The 23,264-nt window shown below is 35.4% G+C and overlaps 1 protein-coding gene across 5 annotated transcripts in view; it reads right to left on the reverse strand.

The window, feature by feature from the left end:
• Positions 1 to 23,264, reverse strand: part of PPP1R12A (protein phosphatase 1 regulatory subunit 12A) — a 159,754-nt gene that overhangs the window by 30,199 nt on the left and 106,291 nt on the right. For 2 of the 5 annotated variants that reach the window (XM_061125121.1, XM_061125140.1), the window contains exons 9-14: positions 19,842 to 19,966; positions 12,832 to 13,047; positions 11,487 to 11,581; positions 8,893 to 8,997; positions 7,843 to 8,010; positions 7,265 to 7,441 (exon numbers count right to left, since the gene is read on the reverse strand). In XM_061125121.1, the coding sequence (XP_060981104.1) occupies positions 7,265 to 7,441; positions 7,843 to 8,010; positions 8,893 to 8,997; positions 11,487 to 11,581; positions 12,832 to 13,047; positions 19,842 to 19,966 (886 nt within the window). The remainder of the gene's footprint in view (positions 1 to 7,264; positions 7,442 to 7,842; positions 8,011 to 8,892; positions 8,998 to 11,486; positions 11,582 to 12,831; positions 13,048 to 19,841; positions 19,967 to 23,264) is intronic. The other 3 variants (XM_061125130.1, XM_061125149.1, XM_061125159.1) reach the window with 3 other exon arrangements.

A 23,264-nucleotide genomic window follows, 5' to 3' on the forward strand; every position in this document is an offset into this window, starting at 1 on the left:
ATGCTACTGGAGATCAGTGGAGAAATAACTCCAGAAAGAAAGAAGGCATGGAGCCAAAGCAAAAACAACACCCAGTTGTGGATGGGACTGGTGACAGAAGCAAGGTCTGATGCTGTAAAGAGCAATATTGCATAGGAACCTGGAATGTTAGGTCCATGAATCACGGCAAATTGGAAGTGGTCAAACAGGAGATGGCAAGAGTGAACGTTGACATTCTAGGAATCAGCGAACTAAGATGGACTGGAATGGGTGAATGTAACTCAGATGACCACTATATTTACTACTGTGAGCAGGAATCCCTTAGAAGAAATGGAGTAGTCATCATAGTCAACAAAAGAGTCTGAAATGCAGTACTTGGATGCAATCTCAAAAATGACAGAATGATCTCTGTTCGTTTCCCAGAGTTCGGTAATCCAAGCCTATGCCCCGACAAGTAACACTGCAGAACCTGAAGTTGAACAGTTCTATGAAGACCTACAAGACCTTTTAGAACTAACACCCAAAAAAGATGTCCTTTCATTATAAGGGACTGGAATGCAAAAGTAGGAAGTCAAGAAACACCTGGAGTAACAGGCAAATTTGGCCTTGGAGTACAGAATGGAGGAGGGCAAAGGCTAATATAGTTTTGCCAAGAGAACGCACTGGTCACAGCAAACACCCTCTTCCAACAACACAAGAGAAGACTCTACACATGGACATCACCAGATGGTCAACACCAAAATCAGATTGATTATATTCTTTGCAGCCAAAGATGGAGAAGCTCTATACAGTCAGCAAAAACAAGACTGGGAGCTGACTGTGACTCAGATCATCAACTCTTTATTGCCAAATTCAGACTTAAATTGAAGAAAGTGGGAAAAACCACTAGACCATTCAGGTATGACCAAAATCGAATCCCTTATGATTATACAGTGGAGTGAGAAATAGATTTAAGGGGCTAGATCTGATAGACAGAGTGATTGATGAACTATGGACAGAGGTTCGTGACATTGTACAGGAGACCGGGATCAAGACCATCCCCGAGAAAAAGAAGTGCAAAAAAGCAAAATGGCTGTCTGAGGAGGTCTTACAAATAGCTGTGAATAGAAGAGAAGCAAAAAGCAAAGGAGAAAGGAAAGATATTCCCATTTGAATGCAGAGTTCCAAAGAATAGCAGGGAGAGAGAAGAAAGCCTTCCTCAGCAATCAATGCAAAGAAATAGAGGAAAACAATAGAATGGGAAAGACCAGAGATCTCTTCAAGAAAATTAAAGATACCAAGGGAACATTTCATGCAAAGATGGGCTCAATAAAGGACAGAAATGGTATGGACCTAACAGAAGTCAAAGATATTGAGAGGTGGCAAGAATACACAGAAGAACTATGCAAAAAAAGACCTTCACGACCCAGATAATCACGAAGGTGTGATCACTCACCTAGAGCCAGACATCCTGGAATGTGAAGTCAAGTGGGCCTTAGGAAGCATCACTATGAACAAAGCTAGTGGAGGTGATGGAATTCCAGTTGAGCTATTTCAAATCCTGAAAGATGATGCTGTGAAAGTGCTGCACTCAACATGCCAGCAAATTTGGAAAACTCAGCAGTGGCCACAGGACTGGGAAAGGTCAGTTTTCATTTCAAACTCACAGAAAGGCAATTCAAAGAATGCTCAAACGACCGCACAACTGCACTCATCTCACACACTAGCAAAGAAATGCTCAAAATCCTCCAAGCCAGGCTTCAACAGTACATAAACCGTGAACTGCCAGATGTTCAAGCTGGACTTAGAAAAGGCAGAGGAACCAGAGATCAAATTGCCAACATCTGTTGGATCATCAAAAAAGCAAGAGAGCTCCAGAAAAACATCTACTTCTGCTTTATTGACTAGGCCAAAGCCTTTGACTGTGCAGATCACAATAAACTGTGGAAAATTCTGAAAGAGACGGAAATACCAGACCACCTTACCTGCCTCTTGAGAAATCTGTATGCAGGTCAGGAAGCAACAGTTAGAACTGGACATTGAACAACAGACTGGTTCCAAATCAGGAAAGGAGTACGACAAGGCTGTATATTTTCACCCTGCTTATTTAACTTATATGCAGAGTACATCATGAGACATGCTGGGCTGGATGAAGCACAAGCTGGAATCAAGATTTCCGGGAGTAACATCAATAACCTCAGATATGCAGATGACAGCACCCTTATGGCAGAAAGTGAAGAAGAACTAAAGAGCCTCTTGATGAAAGTGAGAGGAGAGTGAAAATGTTGGCTTAAAACTCAACATTCAGAAAACTAAGATCATGGCATTTGGTCCTATCACTTCGTGGCAAATAGATGGGGAAATAGTGCAAACAGTGACAGACTTATTTTGGGGGGTCTCACAAAAAAAATCACTGTAGAAGGTGACTGCAGCCATGCAAGACGCTTGCACCTTGGAAGAAAAGTTATGAACAACCTTGGCAGCATATTAAAAAGCAGAGACATTATTGCTAACAAAGGTCCATCTAGGCAAAGCTATGGTTTTTCCAGTAGTCATGGATGGATGTAAGAGCTGAACTATGAAGAAAACTGAGCATCAACGAATTGATGCTTTTGAACTGTGGTGTTGGAGAAGACTCTTGAGAGTCCCTTGGACAGCAAGCCGATCGAACCAGTCCATCCTAAAGGAAATCAGTCCTGAATATTCATTGGAAGGACTGATGCTGAAGCTGAAACCAATACTTTGGCCACCTGATGCGAAGAACTATCTCATTTGAAAAGACCGTAATGCTGGGCAAGATTGAAGGCGGTAGGAGAAGGGGACGACAGAGGATGAGATGGTTGGATGGCATCACCGACTCAATGGACATGAGTTTGAGTAAGCTCTGGGAGTTGGTGATGGACATGGAAGCCTGGCGTGCTGCAGTCCATTGGGTCACACAGAGTCGGACACAATTGAGCGACTGAACTGAATGACTGACATCTATTAAATGCATAAAAGTTCTCTGTGAAATATTATCCTGTAAAACATGGTTCAATGGTTATTTTTTCATCCATCCAATTTATTTATGGACCTACTGGTCCTATGCAATTTATTGCTTTTGTACTTCCACCAGATGAGGAGAAAAAATAAGAGAAAGAGATGAAACCTAAATGTGATACCACATCTAGTTAAACAGAAGTTTATAGCAGCCTACCAGGTGCTTGTATTACTTCAGCATTTCATGAGCTGCTCTGAAAAGTCAAATGAACATAAAAGGCTAAATTCTGATTTCCACCATATATGGTCAAAGTTTTTCACATTTAGTTTAAAACAGGGAAATTTGCATGCCCTTTTACCCACACTGAAAACAGTACTATCAACTATCACACTCTCTCCCAAGAAGCCTAGAATCTTTTTCAATACTTTCAAACTGCTATGAAAATTAATAAACCTATTTATCATATGCAGGTTAGGGACATAAAAATTACTAGCTAAAAGATTTGTAAACTCTGTTCAGTTAAAATTTCCATATAAACATTTGCCCTAAATTAGCATAAAAACCTAGCCTATCAATTTGTAATGCATATTTCCTATACATTTGATAGTCCCCATCTGATGTTTAGTTCCTTTCTCCTTCCTTGAGCTGTCTATACAGAGCAGACCTCTAAGAATAGAACATAGAGAAGACAGAAAATTCATGTTTTTAGTATGTTTTTAATTCCAAAGAGCTAGTCATCAAAAAAGATGGCCCAATATACCAAATTTCATTGCTGCCTTAAACATTACTGTATCATACTGTCATACTGGATTTCTTCCTTGTAACTACATAGGGTGTGTAATTTTACTTACTAGTCTTAGACTGCCCACTATTTTCTGAACAATCCAAAGGTTATTCCTAATTTAAGGACTTTTCCCCCAGTAAAAGCAATTATTCTGTATATTATTTCTTTCCCTAACATTTACTGGCTGAAACATTTATATTTATTTATAATGGGAAGCTCCCCTAGAGAAGGTAATGACTACCCACTCCAGTATCCTTGCCTGGAGAATTCCATGGACAGAGGGATCATGGGGTTGTAGAGAGTCAGACACGACAGAGCAACTAACACCTTTTTTTGGTTTGTTTCAATAAAATTTATATTTTGGTTAGTCAACCAAATTACATCTCTAAAAAGCAACACCAACCCTTGCTTCTCACTCAGCATTTTTCCTTCCAGAGGGAAGATAAGTGGTCAAATGGGAGCTGGCTGAGTCAAGGGAAAATGGTAAAAATGAGTAGTTATACGAAACCATGGGAATTCATACTACACATAAGAAGTTATTAGTAAGGTAGTATTTTGCAGTTTGAAAAGGCTATGGAGAATTAGAAATACTTGAACAACGAAAGAATTTTTCATCATGCCCCACCTGTCTGTCTGTCTATCTTGCTATTCCCCGAGGCTTGCGGGATCTCAGTTCCTCCGTCAGAGACTGAACCCAGGCTATGGTAGTGAAAGTCAGGAATCCTAACCTCTAAGCCAATAGGGAACTCATCTATTTAAAGCAAGCTTCTCGGCTCTTCTCCCTGATGCCTCCTCCCTCCAATTAATCAACTGGAAATTTTATAAAAACAGAAAATTCTCACCTAAACCTGATCAACAAAACCAGGAAAACTCAAGAGTACTGTGGAACTTAATAGTGTACACAGTAACTTTACACAGTATTGAAAAGTACACATGTAGGGATATATAAAAATGGCATAAATGTATTAACATCTTTTTAAGCCACAGAATATTCAGGGCTCCCCTGGTGGCTCAGACAGTAACAAACCTGCCTGCAATGCAGAAGATTAGAGTTCAATTCCTGGTTGGGAAGATCCACTGGAGAAGGGAATGGCAACCCCAAATCACCATATATACGATACAGGGGAAAATTTTCAACCATATACATTTTGAAATAATTAATAAAATTTAATTAAAAGATAAACAGGGAATTCCCTGGAAGTACAGTGGTGAGGACTCAGCTTTCACTGCTAAGGGCCGAGGGTTCAATCCCTGATCAGGGAACTAAGATCCCACAAGCTGAGTGGTCAAAAAAAAAAAAAGAAGACAAACAGCAAGGCCAAAATTGCAAACAAGTATTTGACATCAAACAAAACACAAACATTAATATTACTGCAAACATCACCGAAACAAGACAAATTTTCTATAATATAGACTAGGAAAAATGTCAATAGACATTTTTTTTCCTTACACTATTAGGACCTGCTGTGTCTTAACAATATTGCCAAATATTTAATTCTCAATCTTTAAAATCTTACAGGATTAATTCTGAAAGGCTGAAACTTAATACTTTTCAACAACATAAAAAAATAAAGAAATCTGAGATTAAGAATCATAATTTACTAGTTCTGAAACAACTGATGATTTTGGGGAGATAGTCATTGGCTTTAATTGTCACTGGAAAAAAATTTTAAAGTATGGAATGCTATAAATAGAAAGGATTCTAGAAGTTAAAAATTGTAAATTAAATACCTGATTTTACAGAAGAAGAAATTCTGACCCACAGAGAACTCTTATTTTAGGATTAAGGCAGACAAGGAGTAAAAAAAATCAAGAATTCTCAAGCCTTTTCCCCTTTAACTACCTTCCAAAAAAAGCAAAGCCTTTAAATTTATTTTCACTAGAAGAGAATGAATGCCTATGATCCTCTAGTTTCTGTGACTATGTGCTCTCACTGAAAACACCCCCAAACCTAAAACTTACAAAACTCAGAGAAGAACCAAGCAAGCAGAATTAAAATGTGATTAAAATGTGATGTGACCTGTACTGGTATTCAGATCACAAAGTGCTAAGTGCCTGTAGGGCTCTCCAGGCAAGGATACTGGAGTGGGCTGCCATTTCCCTCTCCAGGGGATCACCAAACCCAGGGATTGAACCCAGGTCTCCTGCATTGCAGGCAGACACTTTACCGCCTGAGCTACCAGGGAAGCCCCGAAGTATCATTAAATTTCACCATAAAAATAGAAATGAAATATAAATATATTGACAGAAACTAAAGATGCAATGACAGAAAAGAAAAATTTTTTAATATAAGAAAGTTTTCATTTTTTTAACATTTTTAAAACATTTTTTAACATTTTTTTAACATTAACATTTTGTTACTTTCCATATAATCACCACAAATTTACTGTAAAGATGCTACCGCTTTTACAGCACACCATGCATTTTGCTAGGCATCAGAGACAAAAGATACATAAGACTGTCTATATATCAATACTATGTGCCAGAAAGAAAACCAGATTAATCTGGTTGGTATTTTAGTTACAGAAAATATCAGTTATGTGGTTAATTCTGAAAGAATAAAATATTTGAAGAGGTTACATTTAGTTTCCTAAAATATGCTTTCCCAAGAGGTAAAACCAAATTCAAAGCTGGGGACAATGAGCAATATAGCAGACAGAAAGAACCCCCTGCACTGATTCTCCTGTAATCTTGGGCCTAGCCTTAGCTCTCACACTAATCATATCAAAGTGGAAAAGTCACTTAATATTGCTGGGACTCAGTTTTCTTCTGTAAAGGATATCATAAAAGATAATAGTAAGTTCCTTTCCACATCTATGATTCCATACCAACTGGCTGCAACAGGAAGAAGAGCGCAGTGCTCTAAGTATGTTTTAGCACCTGAAATAAATTCACAGACTCTAAAAAATTTAACAAGCGTCTTCTATTTTTAAATACCAGAATTTAAACTAAGTGAATGTATTAAACATATGTAAAATTATTTGGCTTACACAGATGCCTAAGAAGCCATTCTTCAACAAGGGAATTTTATTTAAAAAATTTTTTTATTTTTTTCAAGAAGGGAATTTTAAAATGAAATTCTCAAATATAACAACAAAAAGGAACCTGTTAAGCATCAAATTTCTTAACAATGAAGCAGAAGGGGGAAACAACGAAAAGAATAAAAAACTTGTCTTTTTCATGTTACATCTACTTTTCCATGAGTATGATTTGCTTGATATGTGTTTAGAGTACGTGTTTAGATCTTCACTACAAAAATGTTTTGAATGCTAACAACCATTAAAACTAAGAAGGCTAAGTAAGATAACTGTCTGGCTCAGTGCCTTTAAACAAGAACTGTCAGAGGTGGGTTACCAAGCCTAAATGCTAATAATTGCTAATTATATCAATTTACAGAGTTCTGAGCTGACATAGGTTATCTCATTGTATTAACCTGCTGAAGAGATGGACACCAACTTCCCAAGATTAAAAAACAGAACAAAACAGACAACTTACATCATTGGGCAAGATATATCAGCAGTGCTATTAGGACCTGTACACACCTGCGTCTCTCCCTGACCTCTGCAGTGGAGGAGACAGTGCCAGCAGTAGTTGTGGTCAGGGTTGTGGTAGAGGCTGCAGCATTAACAACAGTTGGAGCAACAGGAATGGTCACTGCCGTAGGAACACTGTCCTTTTCCTTGTCAGTACTATCCTCAGCCCACAAACGATTTGAGGTACTATAGCATCATAAGCAGCAACACAAAAAGAGAAAAGGAAAACAGCTAAACAATGAAAGCACTTTCTAGCAGCTGAAAACATGTGACTACAGGGATGGATTTTTAAAAAAAACAAACACACAACGTGAGACATCGTTCAACCATGAACCAAAAAGTTCGCCCAGAGCTGTCAGAGAGAAATTTACATTTTAAGAAGCTTAATTCAAGGAAAAGTTCTTAAGTCAGGAACTTAACTTTTTTCCCCAGACATATAATTGCCTCTTTTGGAATCAATTTTTGGTTGTAAATAATTTTAACCAGGTCAATGAAAAAATCCAGAGCCCCACAATCTTCTACACAAAAATGCATGCACATACATAAGCACACAGGAGGCCTGAACGCAACATGTATCTGTGACTCACCTGCTTTGTGTGCCTGCTGAGGAAGAACCCGTTGTAATCTTTGTAGTAGTGCTTGTGCTGGAAAGCAGGCTTTTCTGAAGCCCAGCTGCAGAGGTAACTGTTGGTGTTGATGTGGTGCTTGGAACACTAGAACTAATCAAATCATCTTGTCTTCTACCAAAGGAGCAACTAAAGGAAAGAGTCATATCTATATAGGATGTGTCTGTAGGTGTATTCTATAGTCAATGCCCATACATTATACAGATTCACAAGGCTAGGAAAAAAAATCTTAAAAACTGTGTTCCTAAATACACCACCGGCTCCAGCACCAAGAGTTGCACCTACAACTTGCTAGAGTCTAAATGATTTCACTAATTTGGTAGTGTATCCTTTTACTAAACCCCCACCCACCAACAAGATTTAAAGATGATCTGACAGCTTACGTTTCTGGAACAGTTCTATGTCACATGGACTTGCCTGGAAAAACACTTTGGTTTTACTCAGGGGAAGTTAAGACTAACATTTTTGAAAAAAAATGTTTCGGCAATGGATCACAGCCTTAGGAGTGACCCATGCCTATATTATATCTGTCGATCTTTTAGTCTTTTTGATTGCTCTCAGCAGAAAAAATAATGCATAGATCTTCTACTCCCTCTCCAATATGATATTACCAACATTCCAATTCAAGGCATTTCTACTACTCTGAGTTCTAACACAAATAAAAACTTTTCAAGTCACCAAATGAGATAAATCAAGTTACTGACTATTCCAAATGCTCCAGTCAATTACTTAATCGACTTATATGTAATTATATACAGAGTTCCTTTTCAATATAATCTAAAAGAGACTTCAAAATATTTAATTTAAAAATACATAATAGGAAGGCATAAGTAGGAGCAAACTTTCAACCTGTTGTTAAATATATATTCTGTGTCTTTAAATGAAAGTTTTATTTAAACAACAAAAAATATATAAAAGCACATTTTTAATATTAAACTGAGAGCCCCAAACAAACTGCCTCATATTTTAATAAAAGAATACATGAACGTTACTTAAGAATTATATTATTACCTTTTATGATAAGTTGATCCTTCATTAATGGAGCTATTCTTTTTAAGATCATCTTCCCATTTTCTTCTTGTATATGAACTACTTGTTCGCAAACTTGAAGAATCTCTGTGAAAAAAAAAATCCTTCAGATTCTGGCAGATAATTTTAAAATAGAGTTAAAGAAGTTTCACATTAATAAACATAGTAGAAGTAAAAACAAGTAAACTCCCTTAGAAAAACACTTTGGAATATTTGTCAAGAAATGAAAGCAATTCACTAAGATTCCAGTTCTAAGATTCTATACCTAAGGAATAATTCTACCTATGAGGGGAAATAGAAATGTCTATAGAAGTTTTATTTATGATGACAAAATATTATATAATTTCAATGTCCACAGTTTGGGCAGGGGGAATGGTTACTTTAATATCAGCAGATCTACTCTACAAATACTATGTACTGATGAAAAACAATGTTTGTTGAAAATACACGCTAACGTCAGTTCAGTTCAGCTGCTTAGTCATGTCCAACTCTTGGTGACCCCAAAGATTGCAGCACACCAGGCTTCCCTATCCATCACCAACTCCTTTGCTCAAACTCATGTCCATGAATCAGTATTGTCATCCAACCATCTCATTCTTTGTATCCCCTTCTCCTCCTGCCTTCTATCTTTCCCAGCATCAGGATCTAGTCTAAGGAATCAGCTCTTTGCATCAGGTGGCCAAAGTATTGGAACTTCCGCTTTAGCATCAGTCCTTCCAATGAACATTCAGGACTGATTTCCTTTAGGATTATTGACTGGTTTGATCTTCGTGCAGTCCAAAGGACTCTCAAGCATCTTCTCTAGCACCACAATTTGAAAGCATCAATTTTCAGCATGCAGCCTTTTTTATTGTACAACTCTCACATCCATATATGACTACTGGAGAAACCATAGCTTTGACTGTATGGACCTTTGTTGACAGAGTGATGTCTCTGCTTTTTAATATGCTGTCTAAGTTGGTCATAGCTTTTCTTCCAAGAAGCAAGCGTCTTTTAATTTCATGGCTGTAGTCACCATCTGCAGTGATTTTGGAGCCCAAGAAAATAAAGTCTGTCACTGTTTCCACTGTTTCCCCATCTATTTGCCATGAAGTGATGGGACCAGATGCCATGATCTTAGTTTTTGAACGCTGAGCTTTAAAGCCAACTTTTTCACTCTCCTCTTTCACTTTCAACAAGAGGCTCTTTAGTTCCTCTTCGCTTTCGGCCATAAGGGTGGTGTCATCTGCATATCTGAGGTTACTGATATTTCTCCCAGCAATCCTGCTTCCAGCTTGTGCTTCCTCCAGCCCAGCATTTCTCATCATGTATGCTGCACATAAGTTAAATAAGCAGGGTGACAACACACAGCTTTGTCATACTCCTTTCCCGATTTGGAACCAGTCTGTTGTTTCATGCCCGGTTCTAACTGTTGCTTCTTGACCCGAACACAGATTTCTCAGGAGGCAGGTCAGGAGGTTCTAGCATTCCCATCTCTTTAAGAATTTTCCACAGTTTGTTGTGGTCCACATAGTCAAAGGCTTTGGCATAATCAATAAAGCAGAAGTAGTTGTTTCTCTGGAACTCTTACTCTTTCGATGATCCAACGGATGCTGGCAATTTGATCTCTGGTTCCTCTGCCTTTTCTAAATCCATCTTGAACATCTGGAAGTTCACAGTTCATGTACTGTTGAAGCCTGGTTTGGAGAATTTTGAGCATTTCTTTGCTAGCGTGTGAGATGAGTGCAATTGTGCAGTAGTTTGAGCATTCTTTGGCATTGTCTTTCTTTTGGATTGGAATCAAAACTGATCTTTACAGTCCTGTAGCCACTGCTGAGTTTTCCAAATTTTCTGACATAATGAGTGCAGCACTTTCATAGCATTGTCTTTTAGGACCTGCAACAGCTCAGCTGGGATTTCATCACCTCTACTAGGTCTGTTCGTAGCGATGCTTTCTAAGGCCCACTTGACTTCAGACTCCAGGAGTGAATATCGACATTTTAGTAATCAGTGAACCAAAATGGACTGGATGGGAGAATTTAATTTAGATGACCACTTTGTCTACTAGTGTGGGCAAGAATCCCTTAGAAAATATGGATCCCTCATAGTCAACATGCTAACATATAAGACTGCTTATGAGATCTCAGGTGAAAGAAAAAGACATAAACTGAATAACATGACTACAATTAAAAAGTTCTCATACTCTATATGTATTGAAAAGTGAAGAAACAAACTAAAATGTTGTCAGTGGTCAAGTAATGGCTTTTTCTCCCTTCCTTCTCCTTTTGTATTATGTTCCAAATATTTAGAAGCATACATACACTATTCAGTGACCTCATCTGCCACAACTGTCCTCTCCCTCTGATACAACCATAAAGCCTTTATTTATACTGTTATTTCATGAACATACCAATTCTGTGCCCCCTCAGACCCGCGCACCTGATGCTGTTACTGTTAGGGATACCCTCCATTCCTTCCTGAAATCCATATCCCATATAATCACAACCACCCAACCCGCATATATTAACTCTCATGCTAGACAGTAAAGATTTCATAGTAAAAAAATAAATAAATAAAGCAAATCATAATGCACTCACCTGTTTTCTTTCTCTTCAATGTCAGATGTACTGCCGAGTCGTCTTGGTATTGTAGGTGCAACATATGCAAGCCTAGTTCCTTTACTATCTTTCTCCTACACAATGGCGAGAAACAGAGTGTGAAAATAAACCAGTGTGATGATTACAGGTGCTGCTAAAAAGTATGGAAAAAGTATGCAACTACATATAATTACACCATCATCACAGTTTACTTGATAATATTTCCATCATTCCTAGCAAAACTCTAAAACTGATGTCTATCAATACTCAAGTACTGTAAGCACTACATGACAGCCCGCTCAAATTAATTTTCTTTTCTTTCTCCTTTAATCTAGAATTAGATCATTTTAACATAAGAAAAATTCCTCCACATTTTAATGACTGTTTCTAAAACTTCTATAACATATTATTTACTGTAACATAGTATTATAAGACAAAACATCCTTATTTCTTTCAGAGAAAAGAGTTCTCAAATATGATTCATTGGTAAGTCTCAACTGTTTACATTATATAAGCTATTTACTACTTTGATATTCTATGCTTTAAAAAATAACATTATACAAAACAAAAAATTATTTCAATTATATTTATCCAAATCTAAGAGTGTAGATGCCATGTAATGGAATCTGTTATATTCTCATTATATGGTATCCATCAAGTACTTGGAAGACAATAGGACAATAAATTTATACAAAATAAAAATCCTAAGATTACTTTATGAATAATTCATTTCTGAATTTCAATATATACAAATAAACATTCTTATATAGAGCAAGAAAGCTATATGGAAAAATATCTGAGTACTAAAAATGCAATGGAAAATAAACAATCCAATTACATAAAATAGCATTGAAAGAACTGTGGTGCATTGTATTTAATGCAATTTAATAATGCCTTTCAAAATACAGCTATTAAAACTGCTCACTAGGACAAAGCTGTGATGTATCAGATGAAAAAGTAGGTAAAGAAATTGTAGATACTGGATAAATGCAACCTATGAGTATAATCACAGTCTAGAACAAATGCATTCCTAAAGTTTGAAAATCTTTCTTAATAAATAAAATTAGCTTGTTACTTGATAGATTTTATTGAGTAAAGAATTCCTTTACAGAGTAAAGGATTCCTATAATTGAGTACAGTCTCATAATTTATGTTTTGGGTAAATATATCTGATTTCCCCAATAATTATATTCCATATAGATATTGGCTGAAGGTAGGTACATTTGTATTTTCATGTCATTCTTTAAATCAATTGAATTAAGTTGATATATAGATATTATAATGATACACAGTGGAGAACCAATTGTTATAGTTCTTACAGAAACCAAATTGTGAAACAGATTACCTTTTCTTTATTATCCAAAGAGGAGGAAAGTCTGGGACTTGAAGCTGAGCGCATGACACCTGCAGTGTCTTTTTCCTTCTGAGCCTCTTTAGATGCTGTGATTTCTGCAAGTGCACCGTAACTGCCCGTCTTTCTAAGTCCTAACCTCCAAGATGCAGGAGACTCATCTTTTCTCTCTTCTTCTTTGGGAGAAATTTTTGTAGCTGAAGTTGGAAACTGTTTTTATTTTATTTTTCAGGAAAAGGAAAAAAAATTATCAAGACCGATCAGTCCTTAAACTGGAAAGGAGAAGTTTACAGATTAAACGCTTTAAAATTACAGTTAACAGTTTCAAGAGAAACACTTACTAAGCAGGTTAATGTCTTAGTCAAAATGTAAAGATCTAAAACTGAAAAAAGAAATATTACCTGTTGAGATGTTAGGTTTAAGAACACACACTCCACACTTTGTATCACACAGAAAAATTATGATGCAAATAGAGAAGAGAAATGAGCACACCATAATGACTTAAAACCATGCATCGTTGAAACCAATATTCACATTAAACTTGTTATGTTGTAACCTGACATAAACCCTTGCACATGGAAAAGCCTCACCATAGATTTTTCACCCTTACTGGGCACAAGAACAATGCCAGTTTTGCGCAAGCCCTGCCTCCACGACGCGGGGTCTACTGACTCCACCACAGGCATGATAGGAGCAACGAAATCATACTAAAGCCAATTAAAATAAGACAGGTAAAGAGACACAGATTGAAAGTTTGAAAACAGAAAAGGAAGTTAGAAGCAAAACAAACTTTTCTCCTTTTTTAAAAGAATTTTATAATAAAGTAAAACCCCAATACTGGGTAACTATCTAATCTTTAAGAATCACTGGGAATAAGTTCCAGTTTTAGCATAAGAGCATCTGAAAAAATCTAACTGAGAAACTTCTAAGGCAGTTAAAAGCACAGAGAGCTGGTAATATTCTAGTATGGAGTGAATAAACTACTGCACTTGAATTTTGTTTTTATTCACTTTGTTCTTGGGTTAAGAAATTTTAAATCCATCATCATCAACAAAAGTAATCATCAATATATATCTAATTATAATATTTAATTCATTAATATTTTAAATATCATAGTCTTAAATTTACCACTGGATTTTTCTACCAAACATTAAACATGTCAACTAAAAACTATTTTTGTACAAATATTTATTTCATTTCAGTTTTTCAACAGCCCTAAAAACGAAACACCCATAATCTTTAACTAGTTTACTTCATCAACTGCACTTAAAGAGTTTAAATATTCAACCACAGTTAAATATAGACGGTTAACACAGCAACTAACTAGTTACTACAAGCACAGGATATGTGTAATTTAAAAATAAACAACTCAAAACAATCTTTCTTTCACATTTATAGCCCAGGTTTACTGTAACAGAAGTTTAAAAGAACTTGTTAAAAGCACCATAATGTTGGAGGTCTACTTTCTAGACAAAAAAACCTCTAGTATTTCCAGTAATTAATTCCTATCAATAGGGTTGAAAAGAGACTCAAGACATACAGCATTTCTCAGTTCCCAAAATGTGAACTGAGGCATTCAAGATGCAAGAACAAAATCACAGGAGTGCTATGGAATGTTTTAAAATTTTAAGTGAAGTACAGTGACATCTGTTGGACACAGTGCAAACTGCCATTACTAACCTATTTGTAGTAGCTACTTAATAAATGAAATAAAGAGGTATTCCTTTGGGCCAAATGGCAGTGTGGAAAAAAAAAAAAAATCAGTAAAACGCTCAAGTCTCCCTTGGCTGAGAAAGTCCAGGAAGCTCTGTAATATTTTACCCAGTATGATAGGCACAGGGATGATTCCTTACTGATTTCAGAGTTTAAAGTCACACTACTCGAGAACACAGGTTGGCAAACTTTTTTTCTATGTAAGGTCAGGTTGTAAACTTTAGGCTTTAACTACTCATCTATGCTGTTACAGTACAAACCCATCCATAGGTAACACACAAGTGAAAGAAGGTGGGTGTGTTTCAATAAAACTTTATTTAGGGGCAGTGAAGTTAGAATTTGTGTCACGAAATACTCTTTTTCTTTTAATCTTCCCCTGCCTCTGCCAACCATTTAAAAATATTAAAAGCATTCTAATTTGCAGACTGTATAAAAAGCAGGTAGTGGGCCAGGTTTGGCCCACAGACTATGGTTTGCTAATCCTTCTCTGCCCCTAGAACCTTGCCCAAACTGGAAACAAATCTTACTCTTCCATGATGAAATAGTAAATAGTATTTGCTGAATGTTACAGCAGAAGTGAACATTTAACAAATGTTCACTTGTGTCAGGCCTAAACTAAGTGCTTCATATTGGTTATCTCATTTAGTCCTGCAACCACCCAATGAAATAGAACTTTACTATCATTTTAGAGTTGAGAAAAATAAGGCAGTATTATCAACTTAAAGAGATTTTGTTGTACTGTTAAAACTGATATACTTCCTCTCTATCTAACATAAATTTCAATTTAAGAACTGGTTATCTGTTTAAAGGCATCTTTCTGTTTCTGGTGTATAAATGAACCTCTTTAAGAGACTCAAGTATACTTAATTCCCTGAAATTCTTCTTTTTGTTTTTAAAACCAGGACAATATTTTGACTTTCCTATTCTTCTGACTATCCCCATTCTTGGTCTTCTTGTAGCAACTTTCCTTGTCATCACCCTGTAACATAAGCACTCCAACAGTCTGTTCTCATATATCCTATCTTCTCCTTATATTTTCTTCCGAGTGTTGGGAGTAGGGTCTTCTTTACATCCTCAAGCATTGTATTCAGCTTATTCTCAAATTTGCTATTCTGCAACTCAATCTCACTTCTAATTTCCTAGTCCTGAATTTCTATTTACCTGAGGAATAGACTATATATAAGGAAACTGGAACCTGAAACTGAAACAATGTTTAAAGTATAACACCTGTATTTCCAAACCAACTCATCCTTGGTTCCCTATTTCTGTTACTGGCATAAGTAATCTATTCAACCCCTAAAAAAAATTTTTTTTGGCCATGTTGTGCAGGCATGTAGGATGTGGGATTTTAGGTCCCTGATCAGGGATCAAATTCATGGTCCCTGCAGTGAAAGCAGGGATTCTTAACCACTGGACTGTGGAGCAAGCCCCAATCCCCTGAATCTGCAACTTGAAAGTTATGTTAGACCTCTTCTTTGTCATCTTCCTGCAATTATAAATTAAGTGACAAGTCTCTAAACCTCCTCCTCTCCTTTATATAAGACCACTGCCACTTTTCTGATTTATATTCTTTATCATGTTGGGAAACTTCAATGACTTTCTAATAAACCTTTCACTCAGTCTCTCACCTTCAAAAACACCTGTACACTGGTGTCAGAATAATATTCTGTAAAGAATAATTCTCTTATAGCCTTGTTCAAATATCTATGATTCTCTGTATCTATCAAATCGCAAACACGTTACCACTGGAATGAAAACATTTCACAGTTTGGCTCTACTTTTCCCGCTTCACTTCACGTATGTATCCTGTAAATTAATCAAACTTGACAACTCATTTTTCCTGCAAAAATACTCCATATTATCCCTACTTTGATCACATTGTTTCTCTTCTCTTTCAACAAACTGTACAAACTCTCCTCTCTGTTAGGCTGAAATACTACCTACACATTCTTTAAAATCTATCATAAATGTTCTAACTCCACTATCTCAAATCAAAAATGATTTCTTCCATTTTAAAACCACTCTTTTATAATTATAAACTTTTACTGGCATACTTCATATACCCATAGCACATAGTCTTTTATTGAATTTTATTATGTTTGATAATTAGATTCAATTAGCAAGAACACGTAATCAAGAAAACTCTAAATTTTCATCATCTAGTAAAGAAAATATAGTTTACAAGTACTGGAATGTATGTGTAGATAACAGAATAGATAATCTTTTTTAAGATTCCAACAATATTTACTTTGACTACAGAGTTATATATATAAACAGTGTTAGTTAAACTTATTGTTAGTTAAAACATTAACTAACAATAAACCAACTGTTAAGATAAAATTTTAATATAATATAAAATATTCATTATTAGCTTATATTAACTTAATAAGTTAAATAATGAAATAAACTTACTATTTAGTTAAATCATAAGATCAAACTAATGGTTTTACAGTTAATATATCCACAAATTATAGGCTTGATCTCATTGCTACAGGAATCGTTCTGCAATTGTAGCTGACAAGTTAACAACTGAGGAGAAGAACTTTTAAAGTGAACACCTCTATGTTTCTCTGCAGTTATCAGGAGTTATGACAGAATATAAGCGAAATTTAATACTGTTTTAGAGCTTTAGGGTTGTGATCTATTCCTTGCCATGAATGTTCATGTGTATGTGTGTCTATTTATATAAGGCTTATGCATTGGTAGAAGAAGCTAGAGAACTTAAGATAGCTTTGTCTAAAAAACAGAAGCTGAGGAGTGAGAGGCAACCTAAATACAGAACTCTTAATTACAAAATCTTCTATGATACATTTATAAATTAAGAATACATTTAAGGAAATTTGTTAGGTCTCTAAGTTACAGGGAAAATCTTAAAACGTTAAAAATAAAAACCTAAAATGCTAAAGTAAATACAGTATCACTGAATATAACAGGCTTTAAAAGTCACACATAGTACTGATTAAATTTTAAAATACTTCATTCTTTTGTACAAGACTTTTTTATTCTGAATAAAATTTGGCCATAAAACATTAAGAACAAATACTGAAACAAAATAATCTTTAAAGTAATCTTCAACTTGAGAATAAAATGCAGTTTCCAAATATACAAATTAGATAAACAATTGTCATTAGGTCAACTTAATTAAGAATCAATTCTGATTAATAATTAATAAGAATAAAATAAGAACTTTTATTAGCGAAGAGATAACTGGCTCACTAATCTAACAGAGCTATTAAGTATTTGCTTTCAGTGAGGGCAGTTGGCATAAACTGAGAAGCAAACTGCCATAAATCTAGGGTTATGCTTGAGAAAAATATAATTGATAAGAAGCCTACTGTAATGATTTGACTACAGTAGGAAAGAGATTGCTTAGCTATAATACTCAAAAGACTAACAGCTGACTTCTTAGTTAGCTATGCCAAGGGAATGGAGCTTTTGGGAACTTTTTGATAAATTTGTAGTTCTAACAGAAAATAAATCAAAAGAGTTAAAGTTCAGTATTCACTGAAGAAGTAAAATGGGGTTCTATAATTAAATAAACCTTTAGTTAAAGCAGCTCATGGTAACTCCAGTTATGATAACTATCTTGAAAATTTCGCAGACAGACTGCTTCTAGAGAATTTCATTTTAAAGCATATATAAATTATGGCCATGTGAGGATATTTCTAATTGTATTTAAGAAGCCCTCAGTTCTAGAATGTAGAGAGTGAGATGATTTAGTCAGAGTCTCCTGATATTCAAACTGTACAAGTGAAATTCATGTTATTTCTACCGCTAAAAATTCACACTACTGCTTTCCTTTGGAAGAGTTTCAGGGGAGGATTATTAATAATAGTACGGATCTTTCTCTAGCTTATGATTTTAAAAGGCTCAAATTGTGGTCACTTGGTATCAAATCCAAAGACTAGCAAAACTGACAATATGATAGAACTGCTGTGGGGATTTAAAATCAGTCCTCAAACCAATGCAAACCAAATAATGTCAGATAAGCAACAAAACAAGAAGTTCAAAGGCAGAGACACGATAAATGAATACAATGTGTAATTTGTGAATGGATCCTTAATTTGAAAAATCAAAAAATTTTTAAAAATAAAAATCTGAAAAGTCAAAAAAACATAGATTTGAAAAATCTAGAAAGGTGTTACTAGGAGGACAACTGGGAAAATTCTGAGTATGGTTTGTATATTAGCATAAATAATGTTTTATATCAATGTCAAATTTTCTAAGTATGTTGATTTCACTGTGGTAATAAGGGATAATGCATTTGTACTTAAATATATTACTCAGTAATACTGTGTTACAGTGAAAGTAGTCAATTCTTAAAACAGTTCTGAGAAAAAGAAAAAAAAGCGTTGAGTGCATATGTGTGTACGCATGCACAAACATGTGTATGTGAGTGTGTGTTACATAGACAGGGAAATGAGCTTGCTCATAAAAGACAGGTAAGGGCTGGTAGGGAGAAGCCTTTAAAAAGAGACCAGCAGGTTAAAGAAAGAAAAAAAAAACAACCCTCAGAAAAACCCTTAATCTTTAATTTGGGTTTAAAAAAGTATGGGTTCTGAAACATCAGGGAGAAGAAGTCCTGAACATCAAGACACTAGCTGGAAAGCACTGTTTGGTGGAGAAAGGAAAGTTTGAAGGATAATAAATGAACAGGGAACAAAGTAAGGAAGAGGAAGAAATGAAACTAACGTTCTGGGAGCACTTTAGTCACCAGCCAAGCTCCTTCGATTACTACTTAACAAGGATAGCTTATTTTCTCTCTTTGCTACCGTTTTTGTTTTGTCCTTTTTTAGGGAGAACACATAAGGAAGATAGCAACTCGCCTACAGTCGTAACAACTGACAAGAGGTGGGGTCAGCAGCTGACCTCTGGTTTGCTCAGACATACCTGGTGCTCTGTAAATGAACTAGAAAATCAAGATTCCACTTCTCTTAGTGACTTGTGGCAGGTTTTTTTGTGCTTAACTTATACACATGTGAAATTACCAAAAAAATAAAAGATACCAAACTCTTGTTTCTCAAAAGTCAAAGGAAATAAAAAACTACCATGCTCAGTAGTTTTTCATAAGAAAAATCTTATTTTTCTGCTCTTTATTTTTTTAATGATTAACTAGTATCAACTGCAAAGAGTATTTGCAAAAAGAATGTAATAGGTTCAGCAGAAATCTCAGTAAAATAAAGAAAAAATATTTTTATTCTAAAATCTTAAACTTAGAACTGTCTTCATGCTTTAACCAAATGCATTTAACCAAATACATTTATTTTTTAACAAACACTATTTTGTCTTACCTTTTTAATAGGTGATGTAGGTGTTGGCTGACCAGATGACACAGTAGGTGTTGTAACAGCTACAGGAGCTGCTTGTGTACTAGAAGTATTGGCATTAGTTACAGAAGCCATGGGTTTTGTCTTATCTTAAGGAGGAAAAAAAGAAAAAAAACATTAAGGGTCATGATTCTAGATGAGTTCAGTTTCAGAGGTATTGAAAATAGTATTTAATACTGTATTTCTGCTTAAGGTTTTGTCAATTTAGTCTTTTCCCACTATCATCCCTTTTAACAAGAGAATTTTTTAAGGAGTTTCTAGAAATGTCTCAATATGTATGAGACCTAAATAAGAACACGTCACATAACCAGGCTTTTAAGAATAAAAAGCACAAATAAAATGTGACTTTCGTACTTCTAACACTATGGAAATTTTTAAAAAATTATTAAATTAATTTTCAAAACCTGAACACTTGAATACAACATAATTTCAAAAAATTCAAGAGCTATGTATTTTCTAATGAGTAAAACAACTTATATTGCTTTTCTACAACTTACAGCTCTTCTTTGCTGTAGGACATCTAAAATTGTTGTCAGTAATTAAATTCCTGTCAAACAGTTACATTTAAATGTCACAAAGAGCCTTCCTTCTCACCCCTAAAAGGTCTAAAGTTAAATGGGTACATCAGTTGAATTAGGTTAAATCTCTTCCCACAATGTATCAAGACAATTTCCAACTAATAATTGATCACTTAGAAAAAGATTTTTGAAATATTAGGAAAAAATCAATATGATGCTAGCAAAAATTCAAAGACTATTTGAACACAGAAATCAAACTAGCCTTTAGCACAAGTCACATATAAACTTAAACCTTTAAATTAACTATAATTTATAAATGGGCTAGAAAAGTTTACTTTTCAAATGGTCAAGTCATTTAACTGAGCTTTAAAGTATTCCTTTAGTTTCAAATGGGATAGAACAGGTATCTTTCTATACTTTTGGGAAGAAATATACTGCTTTTAAAGCTCTATGAGATATTCATTTTTATTATACTACCTCTCTTCCCATGTTAATAGGGCTGAAAGCATAATTTCAAACTATATCAAAGGACAAGGCCAAACTGACACATTTAAAAATCACTATTACCATAGCTTTTCATATAAACTGAATGAGCTAAACTCAGTCTAATAAGCTTTTTTTCTCATTGTTAAATGTCTTTTCATTCAACAGAAGCTAAGTCTACTCAGCATAATTAAGTACAATTCATGTATACTCTTAATTAAAACCATCCTCCTGGGAAATAATCCATTTAACTGGAGAGATTAATTCAATGAATATTTATTAAGTGGCTAATACCTCAAGCACTGGTCCTAGGTGCTGGGGATATATCAGTCAATGAAAAGACAAAATAACTGCATAAAGCTTATAGTCTGGAAGGAGAAATAAAGTTCAGCGTGTTTTTTTGCATTTTCTTCTTTTTTTCTATTTTCTCTAGGTTTAAAAATTTGTTTTGTATTATTGAAATAAATATATCAAAGAATGTATATGCACATATGCAAACATTTATGGTTGGTTTACTAGTAATAATGAAACAAACCCCAGGTATCTATCATTCAACTTAAGTAAACATTATCAATGTTATTGAAGCCCTTTATATTCATTTAACTTCAATGAAGAATAAAAACTTCATGTCCTAAAGGAAAAAAAAAAAACCAACTAAAAACAAAACTATGCTTCCCTTCCTCATTCCCTCAACTACCTCTCAAATGTTTATAAATCATTTGGAAGGAAATTAAACTTTTGGTTGAGTACCTATTTTCAATCTGATTTATATGAAACTGATTTAAAACTGGTTTTGTAAATATATAACTAAAGAAAATCCAGCAAAATAGTTATTTAACATAAAATAGTTTCCCAAGGAAACAACAATGCAAAAAGAAAAAAGAAACAGTTTAGAAATTGTCAGGTCAAGCTGCAGCTCTACAGGGAAATGACTGCTTTCTCAAGCTTGCCAAATAAAGTATGATAAAGCTTTGTTGATATTCAAAGAGTGAGAGAGAAGGAACCACACAGGATTTACATGGGTTAATTCTTGAGATAGAGTCAAATTTTCCTGGCACAACTAGCTACTAGCAACAGGAAGAACACAATTATCAAGTACAATGCTTCAGAGAAACATTTAAAGTTAGCTTGCTGAGAAACTCAGCAGTGACTGGTACGCTTAAACTTCAAATTGGATGCGGAACACGTGTAAATCCAAGGTTGATTCACGTCAGTGTATGGCAAAAACCACAATACTGTAAATTAGCCTCCAACTAATAAAAATAAATGGAAAAAGCAAAAACAAAAAAAAACTCATTCTTGCCCCCAGATCTATTGGGAACAGTGCTCCACTGCTTGTGAGGCACTGTACTTTCCCAATTCACAGATTGTTTCCCCCTGAATAAAGGACATCTGACCTGTTTAAAAAAAAAAAAAAACAACTTCAAATTGGGAACTAACATAATACAATTTGATGGTAATTAGTTCTGAACTATCCAGATAACCTAGTCTAATTCTTTCCATTCTAGAGACAAGGAAATTTCAACCGAAAGGTCAGGAGATTTGCCAGTTAGCAGTGCCTAATACTGAGAGTTTGTATCTTGTCGCTGTTTAGTCGCATCCGACTCTGCGCCCCTGTGGACTGTAGTCCACCAGACTCCTATGTCCACGGGATTTTTCTGGCAAGAATACTGGAGTGGGTTGCCATTTCCTCCTTCCAGGGATCTTCCTGACCCCAAGGATCGAACCCATGTTTCCTGCTTGGCAGGCAAATTGTTTAAAAAAAAAAAAAAAATTGCTATTTAGAAAGGCTGAGAAGACTGTATGCTAATTTGAACAGGTAAGCTGTACAAGAAAATTTCATATCATTTTTTATATCCTCCAAGTTGGATTCCATTGTGTATGCTTTGTTCTTTCTTCAGACCTCTTTAACTTCAGACTGGAGTTGAGCAAAAACATGGCTTAGTCCTTTCCCCTCAAATCATTCTCAGGCTACAGACAAGGAGCTGGACCTCTGAGAAATTTTAAGTGGCAGTGGAAGTTTTAACTCTGGAGGCTCTTCAGGAGTATATAAGAACAAGGAACAAGCTGCTCCTCTCTCAGCTCTTTCCAGGAGTCAGACCCTAAGCAGATTGAAAGGCACTGTAAGACACATTAATCTACTGCCATCGGGACAACTTGCATTCACCCTGGGAGGCAGGTGAATCCCTGGGGATTGGTGATGAGACGCTGCAGCATCACCATAATCCACACTGGGATAGGTCCTGTCCTGTCCTCCAACCTGGAAGCTCCTTTGAATCAAACCACATTCTCATGAGAGCTCTTTGTGATCCTTGAGCATCTGAAGTGCATCCGAACCTGAAAGCTGCGGAAAAATGAGCTGGCAGGTGGATTCTTTACCACTGAG

This window comes from Dama dama, chromosome 3 (assembly GCF_033118175.1).
Source record: "Dama dama isolate Ldn47 chromosome 3, ASM3311817v1, whole genome shotgun sequence".
Lineage (NCBI taxonomy): Eukaryota > Metazoa > Chordata > Mammalia > Artiodactyla > Cervidae > Dama > Dama dama.